General features: G+C 54.1%; 1 protein-coding gene across 1 annotated transcript in view; it reads right to left on the bottom strand.

Moving 5' to 3' along the window:
- Positions 1 to 470: 470 nt before the first annotated feature.
- The window catches only part of LOC149521869 (guanylate-binding protein 1-like), a 125701-nt gene continuing 101339 nt past the window's right edge, over positions 471 to 24832 (bottom strand). Inside the window, exons 13-15 of the mRNA XM_089772591.1 lie at positions 10730 to 11073; positions 3469 to 3573; positions 471 to 744 (exon numbers count right to left, since the gene is read on the bottom strand). Of these exons, the coding sequence (XP_089628717.1) occupies positions 691 to 744; positions 3469 to 3573; positions 10730 to 11073 (503 nt within the window). The 3' untranslated portion in view covers positions 471 to 690. The remainder of the gene's footprint in view (positions 745 to 3468; positions 3574 to 10729; positions 11074 to 24832) is intronic.

The following is a 24832-nucleotide window of genomic DNA, read 5'->3' on the forward strand; positions in this document are numbered from 1 at the left end:
GGGCATTGGTGTCCCCAACCCATCCCTCCCTGTGCCTGGCCCTGCCCCTCCTGCCCCTGTTCCCAATCCTGCCTCTCAGGCTCCTTCCATGCCAGGGACCTTCCAACCCCCATGTGACCCAGTCTCCGCCCCGCCCAGCCCCTGAGGTATGGCCGGCCGGAGGGGTGGGCGCCTGTGCTGGCTGTCTGAAGGGCCCTATGAAGGATGGCTGCTTGAGCGCCTCACCTTGGCACACTGGTGCCTCTGGACCAATTCCTCCAGAACCTGTACTAGCCACGGGCCCCTTCTGGAAATGATGTTTGGGTGCCCCCACCCAGGCCCCATCCGCTGGGGTGCTCAGCCGAAGACACCCCCCATGGAAACCCCCTGGGTACTCATTTCTTGTGGGGCCCTGCACTTCCCTGGCAGCTCAGAGCCGCAGGCGGGGTCGGCGCGAGAGGCAGCAGGGAACAAACTGCAGAGGCGACGGCTCGGTGCTCAGGAAGCTTTAATCTCCCCAGAACCCCCCCCCCCAGCAGGGAAAGCCCCCACCCCAGGGCCTCTGTGGGGCAGGGCGGGCGGGGGGCACCCGGGCGATCAGCGCAGAGCGACCCCCAGAGCCCGGCAGCGGGTTGTGGCGCTTGGGTGAGCGTCGCTCCCAGGACGGGTCGGAACGTTTCCTCAGGCCCCTCGGCGTGGATCCGGCCCCGCTCAGAGCAAGATGCAGTCTTGCTTCACAAAGTGGACTTGAGGTCGATTCTGGACCTGGAGAAGGAAGCAGACATGGTCAGTCCCCTCGGCTCCCACACGGCCGGCGCGGCCAGACCTGGCTCGGGGGCAGCGGGAGCCCAGCCAGGCACAGCTCAGGAGGGGCTGGTCTCCCAGAGGGGCTGACTGAGGCGCTGTGGGGCCTGTGGTGCTGACAGACCTTTCCATGGGCGCCCCTGGCCAGGCCCCGTGGAGGCTCCGCTTAGACCCGCCCCCTGCAACTCCCTGGCGAGGGGGCGACTCTCTGGGGTGCCTGGGGGGGCAGGAGCCCAGCGCGAAGGCTGCGTGGCAGGGTGGGCGCAGCCCAGACACCCACGGACCCCTCCCCCAGTCCCCCAGAGAAACGCCGACCTCGTCACACAAGCCACCCTCGTGGGACGTCTCAGCCCGTCTGGGCCAGGAGAAGCCTCGTGTCCCGTCTCCCAGCAGCCACAAGTCCCCCAGCGGTGAAGGGGGGAGGGGTGCTCGATGCGTCAGACCCAGGCCGCGCTGCACAGCCGAGGGTTGGACGTGGCCCAGAGGCCGTGTCACCCCATGTGATCACTGGCTGCAGGAAAGCCACCGGCCTGAGCCTTGCACTGAGTGGGGCTCGGAGCACCCAAGATTCCTGGGCTGGCTAATGCCACACCCAGCCCGTTCCCACATCACTGCCCAGCTCTGCCCCAGGGCTCAGGGCGCCCGCGCTGTGTCTGGGTCTCCGGCACTTGCTACATCATTGTAACAGTAAGGCTGGGACAGAGTAAAGGTCCATCCAGCCCAGGGTCCTGTCTTCCCACAGACTGACTGCGGGTCCCTCTGGGTTGTTCTAAACCCTCGGCCCGTCCGTTCCGTGTGGTGGCTCCTAGTTCTCGTGTCCATGGGGAGGAGCAAACGACTCGTCCCTAGACACTTTCCCCTCCCCCGCCAGGGTGTTACAGCCCCTGCTCACACCCCCTTAGGCGCCTCGTTAGGAACCCAAACACCCCAGTCAGATTCACCCCTCCCCCGTGGAAGCTTCTCCCTCCCCCAGTCATCTGGGTCCTTGTCTGAGCCGTTCCCAACCCCAGGACAGGCTGGACCCCTCTGCTCTGGCAGCCTCAGGGCCTGACCGGTCCCAAACAAGGGGATTTGCTGGATCGGGGGAGGGGGGGTGTCTCTTCCCACCTTACCCATGCTAAACCGCTGCCTCCCACCCCATGGCTAGGGCTCCAGCCCACCCTGCTGATCCCTGGATGCTGGCGGTGCCGTGGCTGGAGCTCTCCAGATTATTCTGTCCCCACTGCTGCCGGGTCGGAGCTGTGTGGCTGCTGCCCCCTCCCTGCTACTGCCCAGCTTCTTGGGCCAGATCTCCCTGCTTCACCACCCCCCTGCACCCACCCCGCCCGTGCCCCCACCGGCTGCTGGTGGAGTCACCAGTTCCCTGCCGTGCTCCTGCCCCATGGCCAGACCTCCCTGTGCTGGGCTCTGTGGTCCTGCTGGAGCATGGATCTTGCTGGACCAGAGACCCCAGGTTCAGGGGGGTCCAACCAGTGCCCTTCTCTGGAGATGGGGAACCCAATCTGCAGGCGGGATCCCAGCTGTGGGCCTGCCACGGATTGATTGCGGCAGCAAGACCCTCCCTGTGCTTTGTCTCCCCAGCTCTGGAGGGTTCCAGCAGCCTGGTCGCTGTTCGGCTGCCGCTGCCCATCGAGTGGATGTTTGCAGAGAACTCTCCACAGGGACCCCCCGGTCCCTCTCTGGGGCAGTGACAGCCACACGGGACCTCCCCAGTCTGTGTGTGCAGACGCTGTTCTGTGCTGCAGCCGGCATTGCTCTGCACTGCTCAGAGGGATTTCAGCTGCCACGTGGTTCCTCAGTCGCCTGCTTTTATGGGATCGCTTTGTAGCTCTTAGCAACCTGCCTTAGACGTAACTATCTCCAGTAGCTTTGAATCATCGGCAGATTTTATCCCCTCCCTGTTTCCCCCTTTCTCCAGAGCATTTCTGACTCTGCTGAAGAGGATGGTCCCAGTGCAGAGCTCTTCAGAACATCTCTGGTTACCTGTTTCCATTCTGAAAACTGACCATTTACTCCTCCCCTTTGCTTCCTGTCTTAACCAGGCACCAGTCCATGAGTGGAGCTTCCCTCTTACCCCACAGCTGGCTTCTTTTCTTACGAGCCTTGGGGAGGGACCTTGGCGATGGTTTTCAGAAAGTCTAATTACATGACATGTGCTGGTACCCACTTTGCCACATGCACTCTGACCCCTAGAGAGCTCTAATATATTGGGGAGGCAGGTTGCCCAGGTGTGTTTAGAAATTCAACTGTAGGTTGTATGAAGGCTTTTGCCCCAGGACCATTAACCCTCGTTTCCTTTTCACGCTGGGTTCCACACTGTGGGGCTTCACTGTCAGCTCAGCCGTCCCAGAATCCCTCCCTGCAGCGACTGTCTCTCCATATCGCCCCTCCCGCTGCCCGCTGGGGACGGTGGCTCTCCGGGTGCCTGTGCTCTGGGCGGCTCCGTGCGTGCTGGTCGGAGCAGGGGACGACTCGGCATGAACATCAGATGCTCTCGTGGGACTGGCCGTGGGACTCTCCCCCGGAGATTCGGTCACATGGTAACGCTGGGGGCTGGGCTGCAGGTGATGTCACCCTCAGGTAAGCCAGTGGTTTGGTACCGATGCCAGCCAATGGGACAGGTACCGGGGCAGCTTCTCCTACTTTCAGCCTCTGCACCTCGAGCGCATCGTGATGTTTCCTTACCGCCTCCCACCTGCACCGCCTCTCCCTTTCTTCGCTCTCCCACTGGCGCTGCCTCTCCCTTTCTTCTCTCTTCCATTGGCGCTCCTGTTCCTCTCTCCTTTGGATCTGGAATTATGCAAAGAAAAGCAACTGAGCACTGCTGAGCAAAGATCCAGCACCCAGCACTGCACACAGCTCAGCCCCCACAGTAACACCACCCGGGTAACCCTGGCAAGTGACTCACCCCCACCCGGCACAGGAAGGTGACTCTCCCCTCCCCTAAAGGTCCCTGTAAATCTGTCCAGACGGAAACGTCCTGCCTGGCCCACCTACAGGAACCCTGAGCAGGTGGGCAAGATCCAGGCAGCCAGGCCATTGACAGACGGTTGCCTGGTGCCCCCAATGCCTGGCCCTCTCTGTTCAGTGCTCCCTGTGTAGCTGTGCCCACCGTGCTGTGCGGAGGGAAGGGGAATCATAGAAGTGCCTGGGCGCCGGGGGGTTAATTCCTTCCTGACCCCTGCTGCTGGCTGCATGAAGCCTTGAAGCCTGAGCCTTGGGAGCACAGGGCATCTGCCAGCTGTGAACCCAGGGCTGCTGAGCCCTGCCCCCACCCTCACAAGCAAACCTGTCACCCCCACACTCTGGCTCTCTGCTGGAATGAGTCAAGTCCTGTGTCCGCAGCTCCTCTGCAGCCCCTCCAAGAGGTAGGAACCTTCCTCCTTGCCCCAGCCTGAATGTGTCCCTGGCTCTTAGCAATGGGGTTCGCAGGGAAGGTGGGGAGGGGCTGACGGAGGCAGCCGCTCTCTCCCCCCCCCCCCCGACCAAACGCATGGTGGCAGCAGGAGCTGTGGGCAAAGGGAGCTGCAGCTGCAGCTGCAGCAGGGCCGGGTGCATCTGGACACCCAGCAGCCTGGAAGGGCTGTCATGGCTGGGCACATATGGACACCATGGCCACAAAGCACCATCGTCACTCACTGAGCCTCTGCTCACACGCTGAGGGAAAGGGCTGGACCCACAGGAGCAGGCACCGCCACTATAGTCGGGGGAGGGGGAGATACGGCTAAGGAAAGGGGGAGTGTTGCATTTGGTGAGTCCCTCCTATCCCCACTGGAATGTGGGGATGAGTCGGTCTGGCAGGGGAGGGGAGCAATAGGCCCATGGTGCAAGGGAGGCAGGTGCACCCTGCGCCAGGCTCAGTGCAATTTCTGGAAGTCCATGAGAAGAGGCAGTGTGGGGGGAGGGGAGGGGCAGTGAGGTCCATGGTCCTGGGATTCATTGAACAACCGGCCAGTGAGCGGGAGACACGTGGGCTCGGGAGAATGGCCATGAGGTGGGGAGGTAACTGGCCAACCAGTCACAGCCACGGAGGGACTCAGCGTGGAACAGCCAGCGTGGAAGGGGAGCTCCGGGGGGATCCACGGGGACCTGGTCTGGGCCCAGGGCTGTTCACATTCCTGTCAATGCCGGAGGGGGGTGCAGAGAGGTCACTGATCAAATCGCAGAGCACACCAAGGGGGGGGGGCTGCAAACGCTTTGCGGGATGTAACCGACTGTCTCCAGTCCCCTTCTCCAGCTCGTCCAGACCCGCCTGTGCTGGCGCTCTGCCCGCCAAAGGCCAAGGGGAGGTGCTGCACACAGGGCGGGTGAAGCAAACGCCCCCCACAGAACGGGGGTGACTGGCTTGGCAGCAGCACTGCTGGGAAGGGCCAGGCAGCTGTGGGGGAGCAGAATCCCCATGAGGCAGTGACAAGAGGCCGCTGCAAACAAAGGAAACAGCATCTGGTCGCCTCGCGGTGGCACAGCATGGAGGCTACAGGAGATGGGGGCACCCGGTTCCAGGCGGGGCGGCGAGCAAGGAGTCTAGAGAGGTGAACCCAGCTGGATCCCCTTGATGAGGCAGGGTCCAGTAGGTGCAGGCTGTGAGTCTGCAACAACCAAGCGGGAGACTGCCACCAAGAGGTTCTGGCTGCACTTTTCCCCTTCCCTTTTTATTTACATTCACCCCATCTGTGGCCCCACAAAGTGGGGATACCTCGTCAGCCTCCTCCTGGTGCTGGCAAAAGCCACCATCTACAGCACCAGGAGGCGGATGCTGGACAAGGGGGGGCTCTGTGATGGTGGGGCCCACTTCCATTCCTCCCTTGTTTCATGTATCCGGGCAGAGTTCCTCTGGGTGGTGTCTACTGGCTCCCTGGACAGATTCAAGGAGCAGTGGGCGCTGTCCGGGGTTCTCTGCTCGGTGTCCCTGTCCGGTTCCCTTGTTCTAAATCTTTAACCCGCCCACCCTTGACCTTGTTTTTTATCATTTGCCCCCCTGAAATTAATTGAACCACAGGTCCAGTTCTCTCTCCCTCCAGGCTGGGGGAGGGACTTTTAGAAGTGGGCTGGCTTCAGCCCCCCAACCTGGGTTTTCAAATATGAACCCCCTACAAGGTCCCTGAACAACACTGGCCAGGCCCAAGTGGGGCTGTGAGGGCTACCCCTGCTGGGTCCTGGCCGCTCCTGTGGAGAACTTGCAGTGCGGGGGGAGGAGGCAGGAGGGAGGCAAAGGGTATGTCTACACTACAGAGTTAGTTCGAACTAACTTAGTTCGAATTAGTTAATTCGAACTAAGCTAATTCGAACTAACGCGTCTAGAACTAAAAACTAGTTTGAATTAGCGTTTTGCTAATTCGAACTAGCATGTCCACATTGAGTGGACCCTGAACAGGGCTTAAGGATGGCCGGAAGCAGTGCCGGCAGGGCATCAGAGGAGGACTTAGAGCGTGGAGATGCTGTCTCAGGCTATCCGAGAGCTGCGCTTAAAGGGACCCGACCCCCACTCCGGACAGACAGTTCTCAGGGGTGCCCCACTTGCAAAGCAGTCCTGGCTTGGAGTGCCCTGAGTGCCCACATTGCGCACATCACAGCACTCGGCCATCAGCCCGGCTGCACTTGCCGCAGGCTGCCATCTGGGGAGAGGGGGCAATTGGGGGGCTGCAGGAGAGCTTCCACCCCCAGAAGCCCGCAGAGCCAGCCCAGTCCTCCCCATCGGGGGCTCATACCCCATTCCTCCCTCACCTCCTTCCACTTACCCTTCCCTAGCCCCCCTTCCTGATGTACAAAATAAAGATAACGTTTCTTCCAACATTGACTCTGTCTTTATTGAACAAAACTGGGGGAGACTGGGAAAAGGAGGTGGGAGAGGGGAAGAGAAAGGCTGGGAGAGGGGAGGGCAACTAACATGATCAGGGGTTGGGAACAGGTCCCAGATGAAGAGAGGCTACAGAGACTGGGACTGTTTAGCTTAGAAAAGAGGAGACGGAGGGGGGACAGGATAGAGGTCTCTAAAAGCAGGGGTTGGGTGGAGAGGGTGCATACAGAAAAGTTCTTCATTAGTTCCCATAAAGAAGGACTAGAGGACACCAAAGGAAAGGAATGGGTAGCAAGCTTCAAACTAGTAAGAGAAAGTTGTTCTTCACAAAGCAAATAGTCAACCTGTGGAACTCCTTGGTGCAGGAGGCTGTGAAGGCTACAACTAGAACAGAGTTTAAAGGGAAGTGAGATCAAGTCATGGAGGTTGGGTCCATGGAATAGTCTTAGCCAGGGGGTAGGAGTGGTGTCCCTGCCCAAAGTTTGTGTAAGGCTGGAGAGGGATGGCACGAGACAAATGGCTTGGTCACTGTCTTCGGTCCATCCCCTCCAGGGTCCCTAGTGTTGGCCGCTGTCGGCAGACAGGCTACTGGGCTAGATGGACCTTTGGTCTGACCCAGGACGGCCATTGTAAGCTCAGGGCTCAGGGTCGGGGGTCTCAGTGGACCCCCTTGATTTTCATGCACACCTGCTCCTGGGTGGCCAGGCTGGCAGCTCTCCTGCCCTAGACGGCCACTTTCCTGTGAGTAGTGCGGAGATCGTGGACAAGGTCCACGATGTCCGCACTAGCCCAGGAAGGTGCCCGCCTCTTGCGGTCCCGGGCAAGCTCCTGAGAGCTGCCAGCCTGGTCCCGGGAAGAGGTGGTGGGCTGGGGGACATCGGGTGGGTGGCTCTGTGCTGTGCCAGGTGCAGGGTCTGCTGGCTGGGTGCTGGCAGGCTTGCACCTGGCACGGGCACCGTAGCCAGCCCGTGCCCCTTTAAGAGGTCCGGGGCCAGGAGGGGGGCAATAGAGTTTCCCTGGTGTTGGCCAGAGTGGCCACCAGGGAAACCTGGGGAGGGCTAGCCCCCCACTAGTTCGAATTAAGGGGCTACACACCCTCTTAATCCTCGTAAAATGAGGTTTTCCTAGTTCGAACTAAGTGCTCCGCTAGTTCGATTTAAATTTGAACTAGCGGAGCGCTAGTGTAGCGGCTATGAATGTTAGTTCGAACTAACATTGTAGTGTAGACATACCCAAAGTTATGGAGGGGGATGAGGTGCACACAAATATAATTTGACAGGGTATCTGGGGCGGATGATCCCCAACACCCAACTGTACGCGGCGACTGGCCCCAGGTGGGGGTGAAAGGGGAAATGACCCCCAGGGATGACAGGGGTTTCCATGGGTGGGTGAGAGATGGTCACAGATCTCAACATGGATGTCAAACGTGGTGCTTGGGCTGCTGCTGGGGAAGGAGAAAGAGGGGGCTGAGGAAGGGGCAGGCAACATACTCTCTGGGATCCCTTCCAGCAAAATGGTGTCTCCTGAGAACACTGTCAGGAAGGTGGAAGGGGGCCTGGATGTTGGGGATGGAGTGGATGGTTGGGGGCTGGGTGTTGGTGATGGGGTGGATGGTTGGGGGGTGTGATGGTGCATCAGGGTTCCCCTGACTCCTGCACCCCCGTAATGGCATGAACAGACTCCCCCAGCCAGTAGAATAGAGGGAGTTTATTGCCTCTCCAGGATACAGCACAGCACAGATGTAAGCTGGTTCCAGGACAGGCCTAGGATGCCTCAGCCCCCCTTGAGATGGGGGAGACTGGACCCCTAAATGCCATTACCTTGCTTAGGCTGCTTCCTCCATGATACTAGACAGACCTTCCCAACTTCCAGCCTTGCCCCCCAGCCAGGGGCTGCCCTCCACCTTCCTTCCTTTGTTCCTCTCCCTGGGAGGTAACCAGTAGAACAGGTTACCTACCCTACCCATCAGCAACTCTGCTGGGATGTGCTACAGACAGCAGCCAGTGGGGTCATGCACAGCCCAAGCCTAGCAACCAGCAAGGTACCAACACTACATCACAGGGGATGGGTGTTGGGGGGCTGGGGTGGATGGTTAGGAGGCTGGCTGTTGTGGATGAGGGGGGTGGTTGGGGGCTGGATGTTGGGAATGGGGCCAATATTGGGGGGCTGGGTGTTGGGGAAGGGGTAGGTGGTTGGGGGTTGGGCATTGGGGATGCGGGGTGGCTGGGGGGCTGGGTGTTGGGGAAGGGGTGGGTGGTTGGGGTCTGGATGTTGGGAATGGGGTCAGTATTGGGGGGCTGGGTGTTGGGGGGCTGGGTGTTGGGGAAGGGGGAGGGTGGCTGGGGGGCAGGGAGTTGGGGATGGGGGAGGGTGGCTGGGGGGCTGGGTGTTGCCTGCCATTGCTGCTGGCGTCTCAGCGCTGGAGTGTGATGCCAAGGGACCAGAGCTCGGCTGTGGAAATCCTCAGAGGAGTTCAAGGACTTGCTGGTCTGACAGGGCGCTGGCCCAGGCAGTTTGGGGGCAGCTGACTCCACTTCAGGCCTGCTGGAGGCCTTTAAAAGCCTCCCCAGTTAGAAGGTGGGAAGAGGCAGAAAGAGAGAGAGATCAAGTGACATTCTCATCCCCAGCCAGGTGCCAGTGCAGTGCCCAGGGAAACTGAGGCACACACAGGGTTACAGCAGAGCAGCACAGGACAGTAGGAATCAGGTACAACGTAACAGAGAGCACAACTCTGGCAATATCACAGCGTAGCAGCGGTGGCTCCTCCCTTCGGGCCATGGTGGTGCCCCCTGGCCAGTAGCTCCTCCTGAGCAGCCAGGGCTGTGCTTTCTGCAGGGGGCTCCTTCCAGGACTGGGGGATTCAGAGCTGCACGTTTGTTGAGCGAGGGGAGGGGCCCGGACTGCTGCTGCTGTCCCCCCCTCCTGCAGCCCTGTGGGGGGCAGCACTCGGTAGGCTGCACCTCTTCCCCTCAACACACCTGCCCCCAGAGAGGGGGCTGGCGAGCACAGTGAGCAGTGGGCGCAGGCCCCTAGTGATAAGCCAAGGAGAGGAAAGGGGGGGAGTGGATAGCAAGAGGGGTCAGCAGGGGAGTGAGGGGTGAGAGCTGCAGCTGCAGCGCGTGGCTGGTTCATGGCCTGCCCAGGGACTGGTCACAGACATTAGCCGACCAATCAGAGGGGGTGGTAGGATGCACTGACCAATGGCGTGACGCGTGTGTATTTCGGCTGGTTCCTGGCTATGTGCTGGGTGTGCGGTTCCCCCTCCCCCCCCCCCGCACTAGACCCTTCACCAGCTCCAGTGTATCCGAGGGGAGCCAGGAGGGGACCTCGCTGACCAGTCTGGAGCTGAACTCTGAGTTCTCAGGGTCCAGAGAACTGGACAAAACTCCCCGTTTCTGCAGACAGCCCAAGGGGCCCCTGGCGGAGCTGGCTGGGTCTGAGCCAGGCCTCACCCCCGCTCTCAGCCTGTCACAGGTCAGCCCCCCCGGCCTCTCACATACGGACCCACACGAGCAGCCCGGCTGGCAGGGCCCCCCAGCCTGGCAGGAAGGCAGCTCCTGTCTCTGCCCGCTGGGGCTCAGTGACCAGCCCGTGTCTGGTACCAACAGAGCCCAAGCAACCGGCTCTGCCCTGCTGACTCTCTGTGGGGGACCCAGACACGGCAGTGAGGGGCGCCGGGTGACACTGATTAGAGAGACGGGAAGGGAGGGGCATTCCTCCCCCCATTCACCACTTGCCTCCCAAAGGCTTCTCCCCACAGGCCTCAGGAGCCAACACGGGCAGGGGCTGGATAAACACACAATTCGCCCGCCCCCAACCCACCTCCCAGTGCACGTGGGAAAGGCCCTCATCCGACCTGCCTGGCCCATTCGGCCGGCAGAATGGGAAACCGAGGCCCAGCCCCACCCCTCAGAGACCCAGCCCTGGCGCAGGCAGCACTGAGCTGAGGGGGGAATTAAATAAAGGAGAAAGCAACAGAGCAGCTGCAGCATTTGAAGTGCAGCCCTGCGCTGAGAAGGCAGATCTCCCTGGTGGGGGGTTAATGCAGCGTATCGACTCCCTGCTTTACCACACTGGCCACTGGGTGTTCCTGGTGCTCCCTGGGGGAAACGCTCCCTACATCACCCCGCCAGCCCCACAGGGACTCACCAATTCCTGCTGCTGCTTCTCCTCCCGCTCCTTTGCCTTCTTCTGCATCTGCTCCTCCCGCTCCTTTGCCTCCTTCTGCAGCTTCTCCATCTCCTCTTTTATCAGCTTGGCTTTCTCTGTGAAGCCCTCCTGCAGCAGCTTCTCCTGCTCCCTCAGCTTGCACTGCAGAGCTGCCTCCGTCTCCTGTCTCACCTTTTCAGCCTCCTCCTTCATCTTGGCTTCCACCTGGCGAATGTTCTCCTGGTGGCTGCATTCTAGGTCCCTCATCTGCTGCTCCAGCTGCTGCCTCCTCTCCTCCTCTGCCTTGCGCTGCTGTTCCAGCTGCTCGAACCTCGCCTGGTCAGCTGTGGAAATGGGAAATGCAAAGAACGTGGCATCAGCCCCCTGCTGTGCAGTCTGCATGGGGCAGAGAGTGCCCAGCCCGGCAGACAGGGGCTGGGGCTGATTCTAACCTGGCAGCTGCCCCTCCACAGGAGGGGCCGGTCAGTTTCCATGGCGATACAATGGCCACCCCTGCTCCACAGGCCGGGCTGCAGGTGGGTTCCCACAGACCGGACTGGGCCCCACTTTGGGCCCCAGAGAACGCAGGGTCAGGCTGAGGGGTCACGTTACACTTGGCCAAGCACCGACTTGTCCTGCAAGCGGGAAGTGACCCGGCCAGGGCAGGAGAGCTGGGACCTTCCTGCCAGTCACGCCCCCAGCCCAGACACCCCACGTGTCCCCGCAGGGAGAGAGATGGGTGGGAAGTTCCCGTCTGTCTCCCACCCTGAAGCAGCGGGTCACTGAGGGAGGGTCACGGGGCATCTGCTGGGGCCGGGGGGCAAACCAAACCCATCTTCCATACTGACTGGAGCAGCCCCAGCCAGACCCCACCCCTGCTGGACAGACGGGCAGAGCCCAGAGGGGGTGACACGGGCCAGAAAAGGTTAAGCACTTTACAGTAACATGGCCCTATTCAGCCTGTAACGGCAAACAAGAGCCGTGTGTGAATGGGAGTTAGGGCCCTTCCCTACAAACAGCCAACACAGGCCTGGCCAGTGGACGAGAGCTCTGACAGGTGACCTGCAGCCTGAGAGACCTGGGGCAGCACCAATCAGACGTGCTCACATCTCTCTGGCCAGGAGAGTTTGGTTACATGGCTCTCTCTGCACCTAAAGCTCCTGCCAACATCTCAGGTTGTGTCTACTCTGTGGGGCATTTCCAGGATACCAGAAGATACCATGACTACGCCACGTCCAAAGAATGCATTTGCTCTTCCACTTTTTTTTGGCAGAAGTGTAAATGTGCTCTTTAGGAAGTGCTGTCTTCCTCATTCCACGAGGAAGAAGGGGGCTTCCGAAAGAGGGATTTTCTGAAATTTGGCCCAGGGTAGATAAGTCAAATTTCAGAAAAGCCTCTTCTGAAAAAAACATCGGAGAAAACTATGCAAAATGCCGAGCAGATTTTGCGTAGCTTTTTCTGAAATAAAGAGGCAGTGTAGACCTACAAAAGCGATGAGGACTCCTGTGGCACCTTATAGACTAACTGAAGGGTAGGAGCGTAAGCTTTCGTGGGCAAAGACCCACTTCATCAGATGCATGTCAACGAAGTGTAGTGTAGACCTAGCCTCAGTTACCTGGGAATTCCCCTCTGAAGTTTGCAGCTACTTCCTGGAAATGGCGGGAGATGGGCAATTGTTTTATGTAATCCATGTTGCTAACTACTCCTGATGCTTAGAAAATAGGAGACAGACCTCCAAGCTAAGACAATTGCTTGTGTTCACCCAAGGACGGCCTGCTGCCATGAGTCTGCCCAGGAACTGTGCAAAGAGGTCCTGGGGCCTGATCACTTGGCCAAGCACCGACTTGTCCTGCCAGCGGGAAGTGACCCGGCCAGGGCTGGAGAACTGGGACCTTCCTGCCAGTCACACCCCCAGCCCAGACACCCAGACAAGGATAAGATCTCTTGCACCAGAAGCCCGCCTGTTCTTCCCTAAACTGTCTATCAATTCCTGTCTTCATTCTTGCCAAGAGAATCCTATTGAACATTTTTCCTGGAATAGACAGTAACATGATGCCCCTCCAGTTCAGGTCTAGACAGTACTGGGTCCTGCCATGAGGGCAGGGGACTGGACTCAATGACCTCTCGAGGTCCTTCCAGTTCTAGTGTTCTATGATTCTATGATTCTTGGATTCCTTCAGGTTGCTTTTCTTTGGAAGTTTAATAAAGTCACCATGTTTCCAGTCTTGTGGGATCTCCACAGTGTCCCAATTAGATTACACATCATGTTGACTGATGTCTCACTTCCTGCCTTGATTGTTTCTGCGGGAATGTTGTCTGGACCGGGTGCTTTTCCGCTTTGCAGATGGGCAATAGATTTTCTGATTTCTTCTTTTGTAGATCTGCTGTTAACCTGCAGAGGTATATTTGCAGGTGGTAACTCCGGAGGTTCCATGTGGGCAGGGCAGTTCAGTAGCTCCTCAAAGTTTTCCTTCCATCTACTGAGCTGCTCCCTTGGGCTCATTAGCACATGCCCCTCCTTATCCTGTACTGGCTGATCCAGTGTACACTGTGACCCAGCTAGCTTCCGTGTGATGTCATACCGCTCTTCCAAGTTTCTCCATCATGCAGCTTGTTGTGCAAGGTTTTCCACAAAGTTCTTCTTGTCACATTTTACAGCCTTCTTAACTTCTGTGTTGGCTTCTGAATAGTCTCTGAGCTTCCATCTTAGCTGCTCTTGTTTTGCTGTTGTTGATTGCTGCTTTTCTGTCCTTTCGTTCCTTCACTTTTCTCAGAGTTTCTGCTGTGATCCATTCTTTGTGACGCCTTGTCCTCTTTCCCAATGTTTATTCGCAGGTATCTTTCCAGGCTGTGTTAGTGTGTTCCCAGATTTGTTCCATGGTAGCATCTTCTGGGATAAGGTTTGTCAGAAGTGCATGTCTGTTGGACAGCTTCACTTGGAAATGGTTTCTTGTCTCTAAATTCTTCAGCTGCTCCGTGTTGAATCTCAATCCCAGCTTGGTCACATTTGTGGTGTACCTCTTTGAGCTTAAGAGGAAGTTACTCACCTTGTGCAGTAATAATGTTTCTTCAAGGTGTATGTCCCCGTGGGTGCTCCATTTGAGGTGTTGGGCTTGTCCCGGCGCCGCAGGTCAGAGAGTCATCAGCCGTGGTCCAGGTGGACCGTGCATGCACGGGGCACGTGCTGCTTGCGCTGATCGTTAGCTTGTGCTGAGTCCAGCTTCCCGCCAGTTCCTCCAAACTGGATCACTCCTGAAAAACATAAGGAGAAACTCCGAAGAGGGGAGGAGGGTGGTCGTGGAGCACCCACAAAGAAGAAACCACTCAAAGAAACATCATTACTGCACAAGGAGAGTAACTACCTCTTCTTCAGTGATGTCCCCATGGGTGCTCCACTTGAGGTGAGTACAGAGCAGTAGCCTCATCTGCAGAGGGGGGATCGGAGTTAAGATCTGTCTGCTGTGGACAACACCGCAGAGGCCAGTGCTGATTCTCGAGCAATTGTGTTGATGGCATAGTGCTTAGCAAAAGTCATGTCCGAAGACCATGTCGCCGTACGGTGAATATCTTGGATTGAGATTCCTTTGAGAAAAGCTAGAGAAGTGGACGTTGCTCTAGTGGAATGAGCCGTAATAGGTGTTGATATGGACTTGTTCCATAAAGTATAGCAAGTTGTAATACATTTCATGATTATTTTAGATATCTGCTGCGAAGACAACGGTTGGCCCTTGGATTTTCCGTCAGAGCACAGGAAGAGCCGCTGGGATTGTTGAAAGGGGCAAGTCTGATCCAGACAAAAGGTGAGCACCCTGCAGATATCTAAGGTATGTAGATGGGCTTCGTGAGTCATTGCATGTGGTTTGGGGTAAAAAATCGAGCGTATTGTAGGTTTGTTGATATGAATTTCTGAATTCACCTTCAGTATAAATTTTGGGTGCGAGCGTAGTATTACCCCTTGGTTGGTGAACAGAGTGTATGGAGGATCGGCTGAAAGAGCTGCCAATTCTCCAACTCATCTGGCCAACGTTATGGCTAGAAGGAATACCACCTTCATGGTGAGAGTCTGAATGTCACATCGATGAGGAGTCCTGTGGCACCTTATAGACTAACTGAAGTGTAGGAGCATAAGCTTTCGTGGGCAAAGACCCACTTCGTCAGATGCATGTAGTGGAAATTTCCAGAGGCAGGAATAAATATGCAGGCCAGGATCAGGCTGGAGATGATGAGGTGGATCCAATCAAGGAGGATGAGGCCCACTTCTAGCAGCTGATCTGGAGGTGTGAATTCCAAGAGAGCAGAAGCTGCTTTTGTAGTTAGCGAGCCACTCACAGTCTTTGTTTAATCCAGAGTTGATTGTGTCAAACTTAAAGATGAACTGTAGCTCAGCAGTTTCTCTTTGAAGTCTGGTCCTAAAGTTTTTTTGCTGCAGGATGGCTACGTTTAGATCTGCAATTGTGTGTCCAGGAAGATTGAAGTGTTCCCCTACAGGTTTTTGTATGTTGCCATTCCTAATATCAGATTTGTGTCCATTGATTCTTTTACGTAGGCACTGTCCTGTTTGGCCAATGTATATAGCAGTGGGGCATTGTTGGCACATGATGGCATATATTACGTTGGTAGATGTGCAGGAGAATGTACCAGTGACAGTATGGCTGATCTGGTTAGGTCCTGTGATGGTGTTGCTGGTGTAGATATGTGTGCAGAGTTGGCACCGAGGTTTGTTGCAAGGATTGGTTCCTGAGTTCGAGTTATTATGGTGCGGTGTGTAGTTGCTGGTGAGAATATGCTTCAGGTTGGCGGGTTGTCTGTGGGCAAGGACCGGCCTACCTCCCAAGGCCTGTGAGAGCGAGGGATCATTGTCCAGGATGGGTTGTAGATCACTAATGATGCGTTGGAGAGGTTTTAGCTGGGGACTGTAGGTGATGGCCAGTGGTGTTCTGTTGGTTTCTTTCTTGGGCTTGTTCCATAGCAGGAGGCTTCTGGGTACACGTCTGGCTCTGTCGATCTGTCTCCTCACTTCCTCGTGTGGGTATCGCAGTTTACAGAATGCTTGTTGAAGATCTTGTAGGTGTAGGTCTCTGTCTGAGGGGTGGGAGCATATGCGGTTGTACCTCAGTGCTTGGCTGTAAACAATGGATCGTGTGGTGTGTCCGGGATGGAAACTGGAGGCATGCAGGTAAGTATAGCGGTCGGTAGGTTTTCGGTATAGGGTGGTATTGATATGACCGTCACTTATTTGTATCGTGGTGTCCAGGAAATGGACCTCCCGTGTAGATTGGTCCATGCTGAGGTTGATGATGGGGTGGAAGCTGTTGAAATCATGGTGAAATTCTTCCAGAGTCTCCTTCCCATGGGTCCAGATGATGAAGAGGTCATCGATGTAGCGTAGGTGGAGAAGGGGTGTAAGTGGACGAGAGCTGAGGAAGCGTTGTTCCAGGTCAGCCATAAAAATGTGTTCTATCTCGGGGACTCTCTTTTTGCCCCGCCATCCCCACTAACATGATTCAGTTCTGCGGTGATCTGGAAGCCTACTTTCGCCGTCTCCGTCTCAAGGAATACTTCCAACACGACACTGAACAGTGCACTGACACACAGATACCTTCCCACCAACAGCACAAGAAGAAGAACTCCACATGGACATCGATGACATCTTCATCATCTGGACCCATAGGAAGGAGACTCTGGAAGAATTTCACCATGATTTCAACAGCTTCCACCCCATCATCAACCTCAGCATGGACCAATCTACACGGGAGGTCCATTTCCTGGACACCACGATACAAATAAGTGACGGTCATATCAATACCACCCTATACCGAAAACCTACCGACTGCTATACTTACCTGCATGCCTCCAGTTTCCATCCCGGACACACCACACGATCCATTGTTTACAGCCAAGCACTGAGGTACAACCGCATATGCTCCCACCCCTCAGACAGAGACCTACACCTACAAGATCTTCAACAAGCATTCTGTAAACTGCGATACCCACACGAGGAAGTGAGGAGACAGATTGACAGAGCCAGACGTGTACCCAGAAGCCTCCTGCTACGGGACAAGCCCAAGAAAGAAACCAACAGAACACCACTGGCCATCGCCTACAGTCCCCAGCTAAAACCTCTCCAACGCATCATTAGTGATCTTCAACCCATCCTGGACAATGATCCCTCGCTTTCACAGGCCTTGGGAGGTAGGCCGGTCCTTGCCCACAGACAACCCGCCAACCTGAAGCATATTCTCACCAGCAACTACACACCGCACCATAATAACTCGAACTCAGGAACCAATCCTTGCAACAAACCTCGGTGCCAACTCTGCACACATATATACACCAGCAACACCATCACAGGACCTAACCAGATCAGCCATACTGTCACTGGTACATTCTCCTGCACATCCACCAACGTAATATATGCCATCATGTGCCAACAATGCCCCACTGCTATATACATTGGCCAAACAGAACAGTGCCTACGTAAAAGAATCAATGGACACAAATCTGATATTAGGAATGGCAACATACAAAAACCTGTAGGGGAACACTTCAATCTTCCTGGACACACAATTGCAGATCTAAACGTAGCCATCCTGCAGCAAAAAAACTTTAGGACCAGACTTCAAAGAGAAACTGCTGAGCTACAGTTCATCTTTAAGTTTGACACAATCAACTCTGGATTAAACAAAGACTGTGAGTGGCTCGCTAACTACAAAAGCAGCTTCTGCTCTCTTGGAATTCACACCTCCAGATCAGCTGCTAGAAGTGGGCCTCATCCTCCTTGATTGGATCCACCTCATCATCTCCAGCCTGATCCTGGCCTGCATATTTATTCCTGCCTCTGGAAATTTCCACTACATGCATCTGACGAAGTGGGTCTTTGCCCACGAAAGCTTATGCTCCTACACTTCAGTTAGTCTATAAGGTGCCACAGGACTCCTCGCCACTTTTGCAGATTCAGACTAACACGGCTACCCCTCTGATACTTGAATGTCACATGTGGCTAGAGACTCAAAGGGTGGATGTGTGAGAGTGTCCAAAACAAACTCAAGATCCCACAGCGTAGGCGGTTTCCTGTGCGGAGGGTGTAAGTTCATTAATCCCTTAAGGAAATGTTTAGTCAATTAAGTGAGACATAATTGAAAAGTCTTCAATTGATTGTCTGAATGCGGAAATTGCTGAAAGATGGACTTTCATAGATGAAAGACCCAGTTTAGAGCCGTGTAGATGGAGGGCATAGTCCAGAATGCAGTGGAGTGGGGTGGACATCACATCGAACCCGTTGGCTACACACCAGGAATGGAACTGATGCCACTTATGAAGGTCAGCCTTTCGTGTGGAGTCATGCCTGCTATGAAGTAATATATGTTTCACCTCTTGTGGCAGTATTTTAAAGAGGCCTTATTGAAGGCACAGAAAGAAACCATCCCGACACATAGCAAGAGAGGCAAACATGGTAGGAGACTGGATTGGCTTACCAGGAAATCCTTGGTGAACTTAAGCACAAACAGGAAGCTTACAAAAAGTGGAAACTTGGACAAATGACCAGGGAGGGGTTTAAATGTCTAGCTCGAGAATGCCGGAGGGTTATCAGGAAGGTGAAAGCGCAATTGGAATTGCGACTGGCTAAGGATGTGAAGGATAACAAGAAAGGTTTCTACAGGCATGTTAACAAGAAGAAAATGATCAGAGAGGGTGTGCGGCCCCTAATGGATGAAGGAGGTAACCTAGTGACAGATGATGTCGGGAAAGCTGAAGTACTCAATGCTTTCTTTGCCTCTGTATTCATGGACAAGGTTAGCTCCTGGACTTGTGCGCTAACTGACACAATATGGGGTGAAGATGGACAACCCATGGTGGGTAAAGAACAGGTTAGGAACTATTTAGAAAAGCTAAATGTACAGAAATCCATGGGTCCAGATTTAATGCATCCAAAGCTACTGAGGGAGTTGGCAAATGTCACTGAGGAGCCTTTGGCTATTATCTTTGAAAAGTCGTGGAGCTCGGGAGAAATCCCGGATGATTGGAAAAAGGCAAATGTAGTGCCCATCTTCAAAAAAGGGGAAAAGGATGATCCAGGGAACTATAGGCCGGTCAGTCTTACCTCGGTTCCTGGAAAAATCATGGAAGGGATCCTTAAGGAATCCATTTTGAGGCACTTGGATGAGAGGAAAGTGATTAGGAATAGTCAGCTTGGATTCAGAAAGGGTAAGTTGTGCCTGACCAATCTGATTAGCTTCTATGATGAGGTAACTGGCTCTGTGGACGTGGGAAAGTCAGTGGATATGATATACCTTGACTTTAGCAAGGCTTTTGATACGGTCTCCCACAATATTCTTGCCCGCAAGGTAAGGGAATGTGGATTGGATAAATGGACGGTAAGATGGATAGAAAGATGGCTAGAAGGCCGGGCCCAGCAGGTAGTGATCAACGGCTCGATGTCAGGATGGCGGTCGGTTTCTAGCAGAGTGCCCCAAGGTTCAGTTCTAGGACCAGTTTTCTTCAATATCTTTATTAATGACCTGGATGAGGGGATGGATTCCACCCTCAGCAAGTTTGCGGATGACACTAAGCTGGGGGAGAGGTAGATACACTTGAGGACAGAGATAGGGTCCAGAGTGACTTAGACAAATTGGGGGATTGGGCCACAGGAAATCTGATGAAGTTCAACAAGGACAAGTGCAGAGTTCTGCACTTGGGACGGAAGAATCCCAAGTATAGTTAAAAGCTGGGGACCAACCAGTTAAGCAGTAGTTCTGCAGAAAAGGACCTGGGGGTTACAGTGGGTGAGATGCTGGATATGAGTCAACAGTGTGCCCTTGTAGCCAAGAAGGCTAATGGCATATTAGGTTGCATTAAGAGGAGCATTGTTAGCAGAGCCAGAGATGTCATTATTGCCCTTTATTCGGCTTTGGTGAGGCCACATCTGGAGTATTGTGTCCAGTTCTGGGCCCCCCACTACAAAAAGGATGTGGACACATTGAAGAGGGTCCAGCGGAGGGCAACCAAAATGATTAGAGGGCTGGAGCATATGACTTATGAGGAGAGGCTGAGGGAGTTGGGTCTGTTTAGTCTACAGAAGCAAAGAGTGAGGGGGGATTTGATAACAGCCTTCAACTTCCTGCAGGGGAGTTCCAGAGAGGATGGAGAGAGGCTGTTCTCAGTAGTGACGGATGGCAGAACAAGGAGCAATGGTCTCAAGTTGTGGTGGGAGAAGTCCAGGTTGGATATTAGAAAAAACTATTTCACTTAGGTCTCCCACAATATTAATGACCTTGTGGTGAAGCACTGGAATGGGTTGCCTAGGGAGGTAGTGGAGTCTCCATCCCTGGAGGTGTTTAAATCTCGGCTTGACAAAGCTCTGGCTGGGTTGATTTAGTTGGGATTGGTCTTGCCTAGAGCAGGGGGATGGACTTGATGACCTTCTGAGGTCTCTTCCAGCTCTATGGTTCTATGATTCTATGAACAAAGTGCCTCTGTGCTATGGAACCAACTAGGAGCCATGGCATGAGGTGCATTCGGTCAATTTGCGGTTGTGGCATGAACATCCTTGGCTGTATGAGCAGATCCGGTTGTTTGGGTAACGTATATGGTGGTCGGCAAGACATTTGCAGAAGAAGAGGGAACCATGTCTGTCTGGGCCAGAAGGGGGCTATTAGTATCACCGTGGCCCTGTCATTGATTTTCTTCTCCAGCACTCTCGGGAGAAGTGGAATAGGAGGGAAAGCGTAGAGAAGATGGTGGTGAGTCCAGCTGATCAGGAACGTATCCCCCAGAGATTTGGGGCCCAGACTGGCTCTGGAACAGTATCTGGGACATTTGGTGTTGTGATGTGTGGCAAACAAGTCTATACTGGTGTGTCCCCAGCATTGGAATAGGGAAAGGACGACTTTGTGATTGAGTTCCCACTTGTGTTCAGGAAACAGGCGTCTGCTCAAGGCGTCTGCAATGGAATTGTCTTTGCCAGGTAAGTATGTTGCTATGAGAGTGATCTTGTGATTGATACACCAATTCCATAGCTTTGTGGCTTCTGCACACAGGGACCTTGATCGGGCCCCTCCTTGTCGGTTGATATAGTACATTATGGTGGTGTTGTCGGAAAAGACCTGAACAATCTGACCACAGATCTTGGGAAGGAATGTCTTGCATGCATTGAACACCGCCCTGAGTTCCAGAAGATTGATGTGCTTCAGGGCTTCCTGAGCATTCCATTGGCCTTGAGAATTCCACCATGCGAGGGATCGTTTCACTGTCAATGGCAGTGTTACTAGCCTGTGTATGTTGCAATTGCCCGGACGATATATGGACAGCAGCCAATGCTGCAGACACCTGAGCCGTAGTCTGGTGTGTTGCACTACATATGTCGTTGCCGCCATGTGTCCCAAGAGTTGGAGGCAAGTAAGTATTGATACACTTGGACTAATGGACAGAGTCTGTGTGAGATTTTGAATTTTGTGAAACCTTTCTGTAGGAAGATAGGCCTTGGCCATCTTCGAGTCTAATCGTACCCCAGTGAACTTGAGGGATTTTTGTGGTATGAGCGAAGACTTCGGAACATTCAATACAAGGCCCATGTCCATGAATAAGTCTCGTGTGACCTGAGTGGCTGACGGTGCACTTTCGAACGAATGAGCCTTGATCAGGCAATCATCTAGGTATGGGAAGATCATGATGCCTTGACGATGAAGGTACGCTGCCACCACTGCAAGTGTCTTTGAAAACACTCTGGGTGTGGAGGAGAGGCCAAACGGGAGGACTTTGTACTGAAAGTTCTGTGTGCCTACAACAAACCTCAGAAAACATCTGTGTGCTGAGTGTATCGTCATGTGGAAATATGCATCTTGTAGATTGAGGGACATGAACCAATTGCCTTTGTTCAGGGCTAGGAATATAGAAGTTGGAGTCACCATCCTGAATTTCTGCTTCCTGAGGTACCGATTGAGATTGCACAGGTCAAGGATCGGTCTCCATCCTCCCGATTTCTTCTCGGTGAGAAAATAGCGGGAGTAGAATCCCTTGCCCCAAAATTGATCTGGTATTGCCTCCACTGCATCAATCTCTATGAGATGGAGAACCTCTTGCATTAGGAGATTCACGTGAGATGGGTCCCTGAAAAGGGACGGGATTGGAGAGGTAGTAGGGGGACGGGAAAGAAAAGGGATGGAGTATTCTGATGTTACTATCTCCCGGACCCAACGGTCTGTGGTGATGGTAAACCATCTGTGCTGGTACGGTCTCAGTCGATGGGATAACTTCTGTGTTTCTGGGTCTTACGTTAAAGGAATGGTCCTCAGTCCCTCAATCGTACCATCAAACTTGCTGTCTGTTGTTCTGGGAATTAGGGTTTCATCCGGTTTGTGGTCTTCACTTTTGTTGACGTGGTCTTGGGCGTTGTTGTTGTTGTTGTTGTTGTTGTGGGTGGTCTTGTTGTCTGAACCTTGGTGCCCCATACGAAAAGGGTCTCTGTCTGAAGAAGAGAGTATATCGTTTGCAACGATATGGAGGTGTATACATGCCTAACGTTGTCAGGGTAGTTCTAGAGTCCTTGCCCAAATGCAGAACTTGGTCTGTTTTCTCTGCGAATAGACTCTGCCTATCAAAAGGCAGGTCTTCTACCTTAGATTGTAAATCTTTAGGTAGGGAGGCCATTTGTAGCCACGAAGAGCATCTCATAACCACTGATGTTGCCGTGGCCCGTGTTGCTGCATCAGCAATATCCAGGGAAATTTGTAAGGCCGTCATTGAGGCCGTATAGCTTTCCTGGATAACTGATTTTAAGAGCTGCCATTTCTCGTCAGGTAAGTTCTCTAAAACTGCTACCATCTTCGAATAATTCTCGAAGGTATGGTTAGACAAACGGGCTATATAGTTCACCATTCTCAGTATAAGCGTGGCTGAAGAATAAACTTTACGTCCAAAAAGATCTAAGCATTTAGATTCCTTATCAGTTGCAGCATTCCTATGTTGTGGTGTCTTAGATTTTTGCTGGGCTGCGTCCACAACTAACGAGTTCGGTTGGGGATGCATGAAGAGAAATTCCATCCCCTTCGGTGGAATGAAATATTTCTTGTCCGCCTTCTTATGAGTGGGCTGAGCAGACGCCGGTGCTTGCCATATGTCATCGGCAATTTCTAGGATTGCCTCATCAAAGGGTAATGCCATCTTTGATTTTTGAGATTTTTGAAGATTCTTCAACAGCTTATGTTGTTTCTGTTGGACCTCTGCTACATGCAAGTCTTGTGATTCTGCCACTCTTTTAAAGAGGTCTTGAAACTGAAGAGTGTCATCTACTGGAGAAGAATCTCCAGGGAACACCTCATCATCTGGAGAGGAAGAAGCAACAGAATGGTCCACTGGGGATTGTTCCTGCTGTTGCTATTCTGGTGACACTAGTTGTGCTGGCTCTAAGTGTACTTGAGGGCAAGGCACATTTCCAGCCGGTGTCGAGGGTCGAGTGGAGGTAGCTGATGGCATAGGGACTCTGGAGCTGGTGTGGGAATGATACCGATAGCGTCATGGAGATCGGGAAGAAGAATGCCCAGAAGAGTAATGTTGCTCATCAGGATAGTCACTATGGTGACGGTGATGATCATGATGATAACGAGATGATGAATATGCAGGTGAGTATCATCGTCTGTACTGTGATGATATCGAGGTGAAGATGAGCGCGTAGGTGACCTAGGTGAACAAGATCTGTGTCTGTTGTACGAAGGTGATCGAGAATGTCTGCGGTAGCGCTGTGGTGATGGTGAGTATTGATGATAGTGTCTTCTCCAGATATTGGTAACATGAGAATTGTGCCTATGTGACTCGGAGAAAGGGGAAGCAATGATTGATGTGACCTCTGGAGGAAGCCTTGGTGCTGCAGTGCCGGTGAATGAGCTTGGAGCCGGTACAGTGCAGCCCTAGAGTCTGAAACACTAGCGCTTCGGTGCTTGTCAATTTCAGTTGCTGAAGCCGGTGCCAGCGAAGAGCCTGCTGATACTGAGCTCGGCGCCAGTGATAGTGCCGGGAAGAAAGGGCACTGGAGATGTACCAGAGCAGCCGGTGCTATGCTTGGTGCCATAGTAGCTGGCACCAAGGTGGCTGGTGCCGCAGTCGCCAGTGCCGAGATGGTCAGTGCCACGCTATCCGGTGCAGAGAAGGACAGAGCCGGCATTGGCTGTATAGGTGCCACATTAGCCGGTGCGGTTGTGACTGGGGCCGACGGTGGCAAGGTCGGTTCTGCTGGTGCCGATCGCGACATCGGGACCAACTGGCTGAAGCACCCACAGCCACAGGTGTGTGAGGGTGCCTGGGGATTGGCGCCAGTGCCGATTCTGATTTGTGAGGCACCTCCATTGGCCGATCCACCCCCCCCGCTAGAGGTGGGGCTAGGCTCAGAAACACTGCGGCTCTTCCCATGCCGCTCGCCCTGCTGTAGTCCAGTCAATTTGTGACCCCTGCTCTTCGGGGCTTTCACTGCCGCCGGGGTACTTTGCTCTGAGGGAATATCCTGTGGCTGAAGTGCCTTGCTGTAGAGAAGCAGCTTCAGCCACGTCTCGCGGTCCCATCTCGCTCGACAAGACAATTTCTGACAATGGGGGCATTTGTGGGGTACATGCCCCTCGCCCAGGCACTTTACACAGAATGAGTGTCCATCAGATGCCGGCATAGCTTCATGGCACTGAGAAAACTTTTTGAAGACGGAGGAAGCTGGTATTATGAAGTGAGGGGAAAAACGTTTCTTTCTTTCTTTTCTTTCTGTCTTTTTTTTTAAACGGAGGGTTATTAAACAAACACTCTCTAACTAAACTAACTTAATAACTACTAACTATTTACAGAAATCTTTCTTAAACAGTTGAGGAGAAGAGAGTTGCTCCGCCTGCAACCGTTGAATGGTAAGGAGGAACTGGTGGGAAGCTGGACTCAGCGCAAGCTAATAATCAGCATGAGCAGCATTCACCCCACGCATGCATGGTCCGTCTGGAGCACGGCTGATGACTTTCCGACCTGTGGCGCTGGGATGAGCCCGACACCTCAAGTAGAGCACCCACGGGGACATCACCGAAGAAGAAGTTTTATCGTGACCAGATGATGATCTGAATCTACATTTGCTCCTCTTCT

The sequence above is a fragment of the Pelodiscus sinensis genome, chromosome 22 (assembly GCF_052426305.1).
Source record: "Pelodiscus sinensis isolate ZL-2025 chromosome 22, ASM5242630v1, whole genome shotgun sequence".
NCBI lineage: Eukaryota > Metazoa > Chordata > Testudines > Trionychidae > Pelodiscus > Pelodiscus sinensis.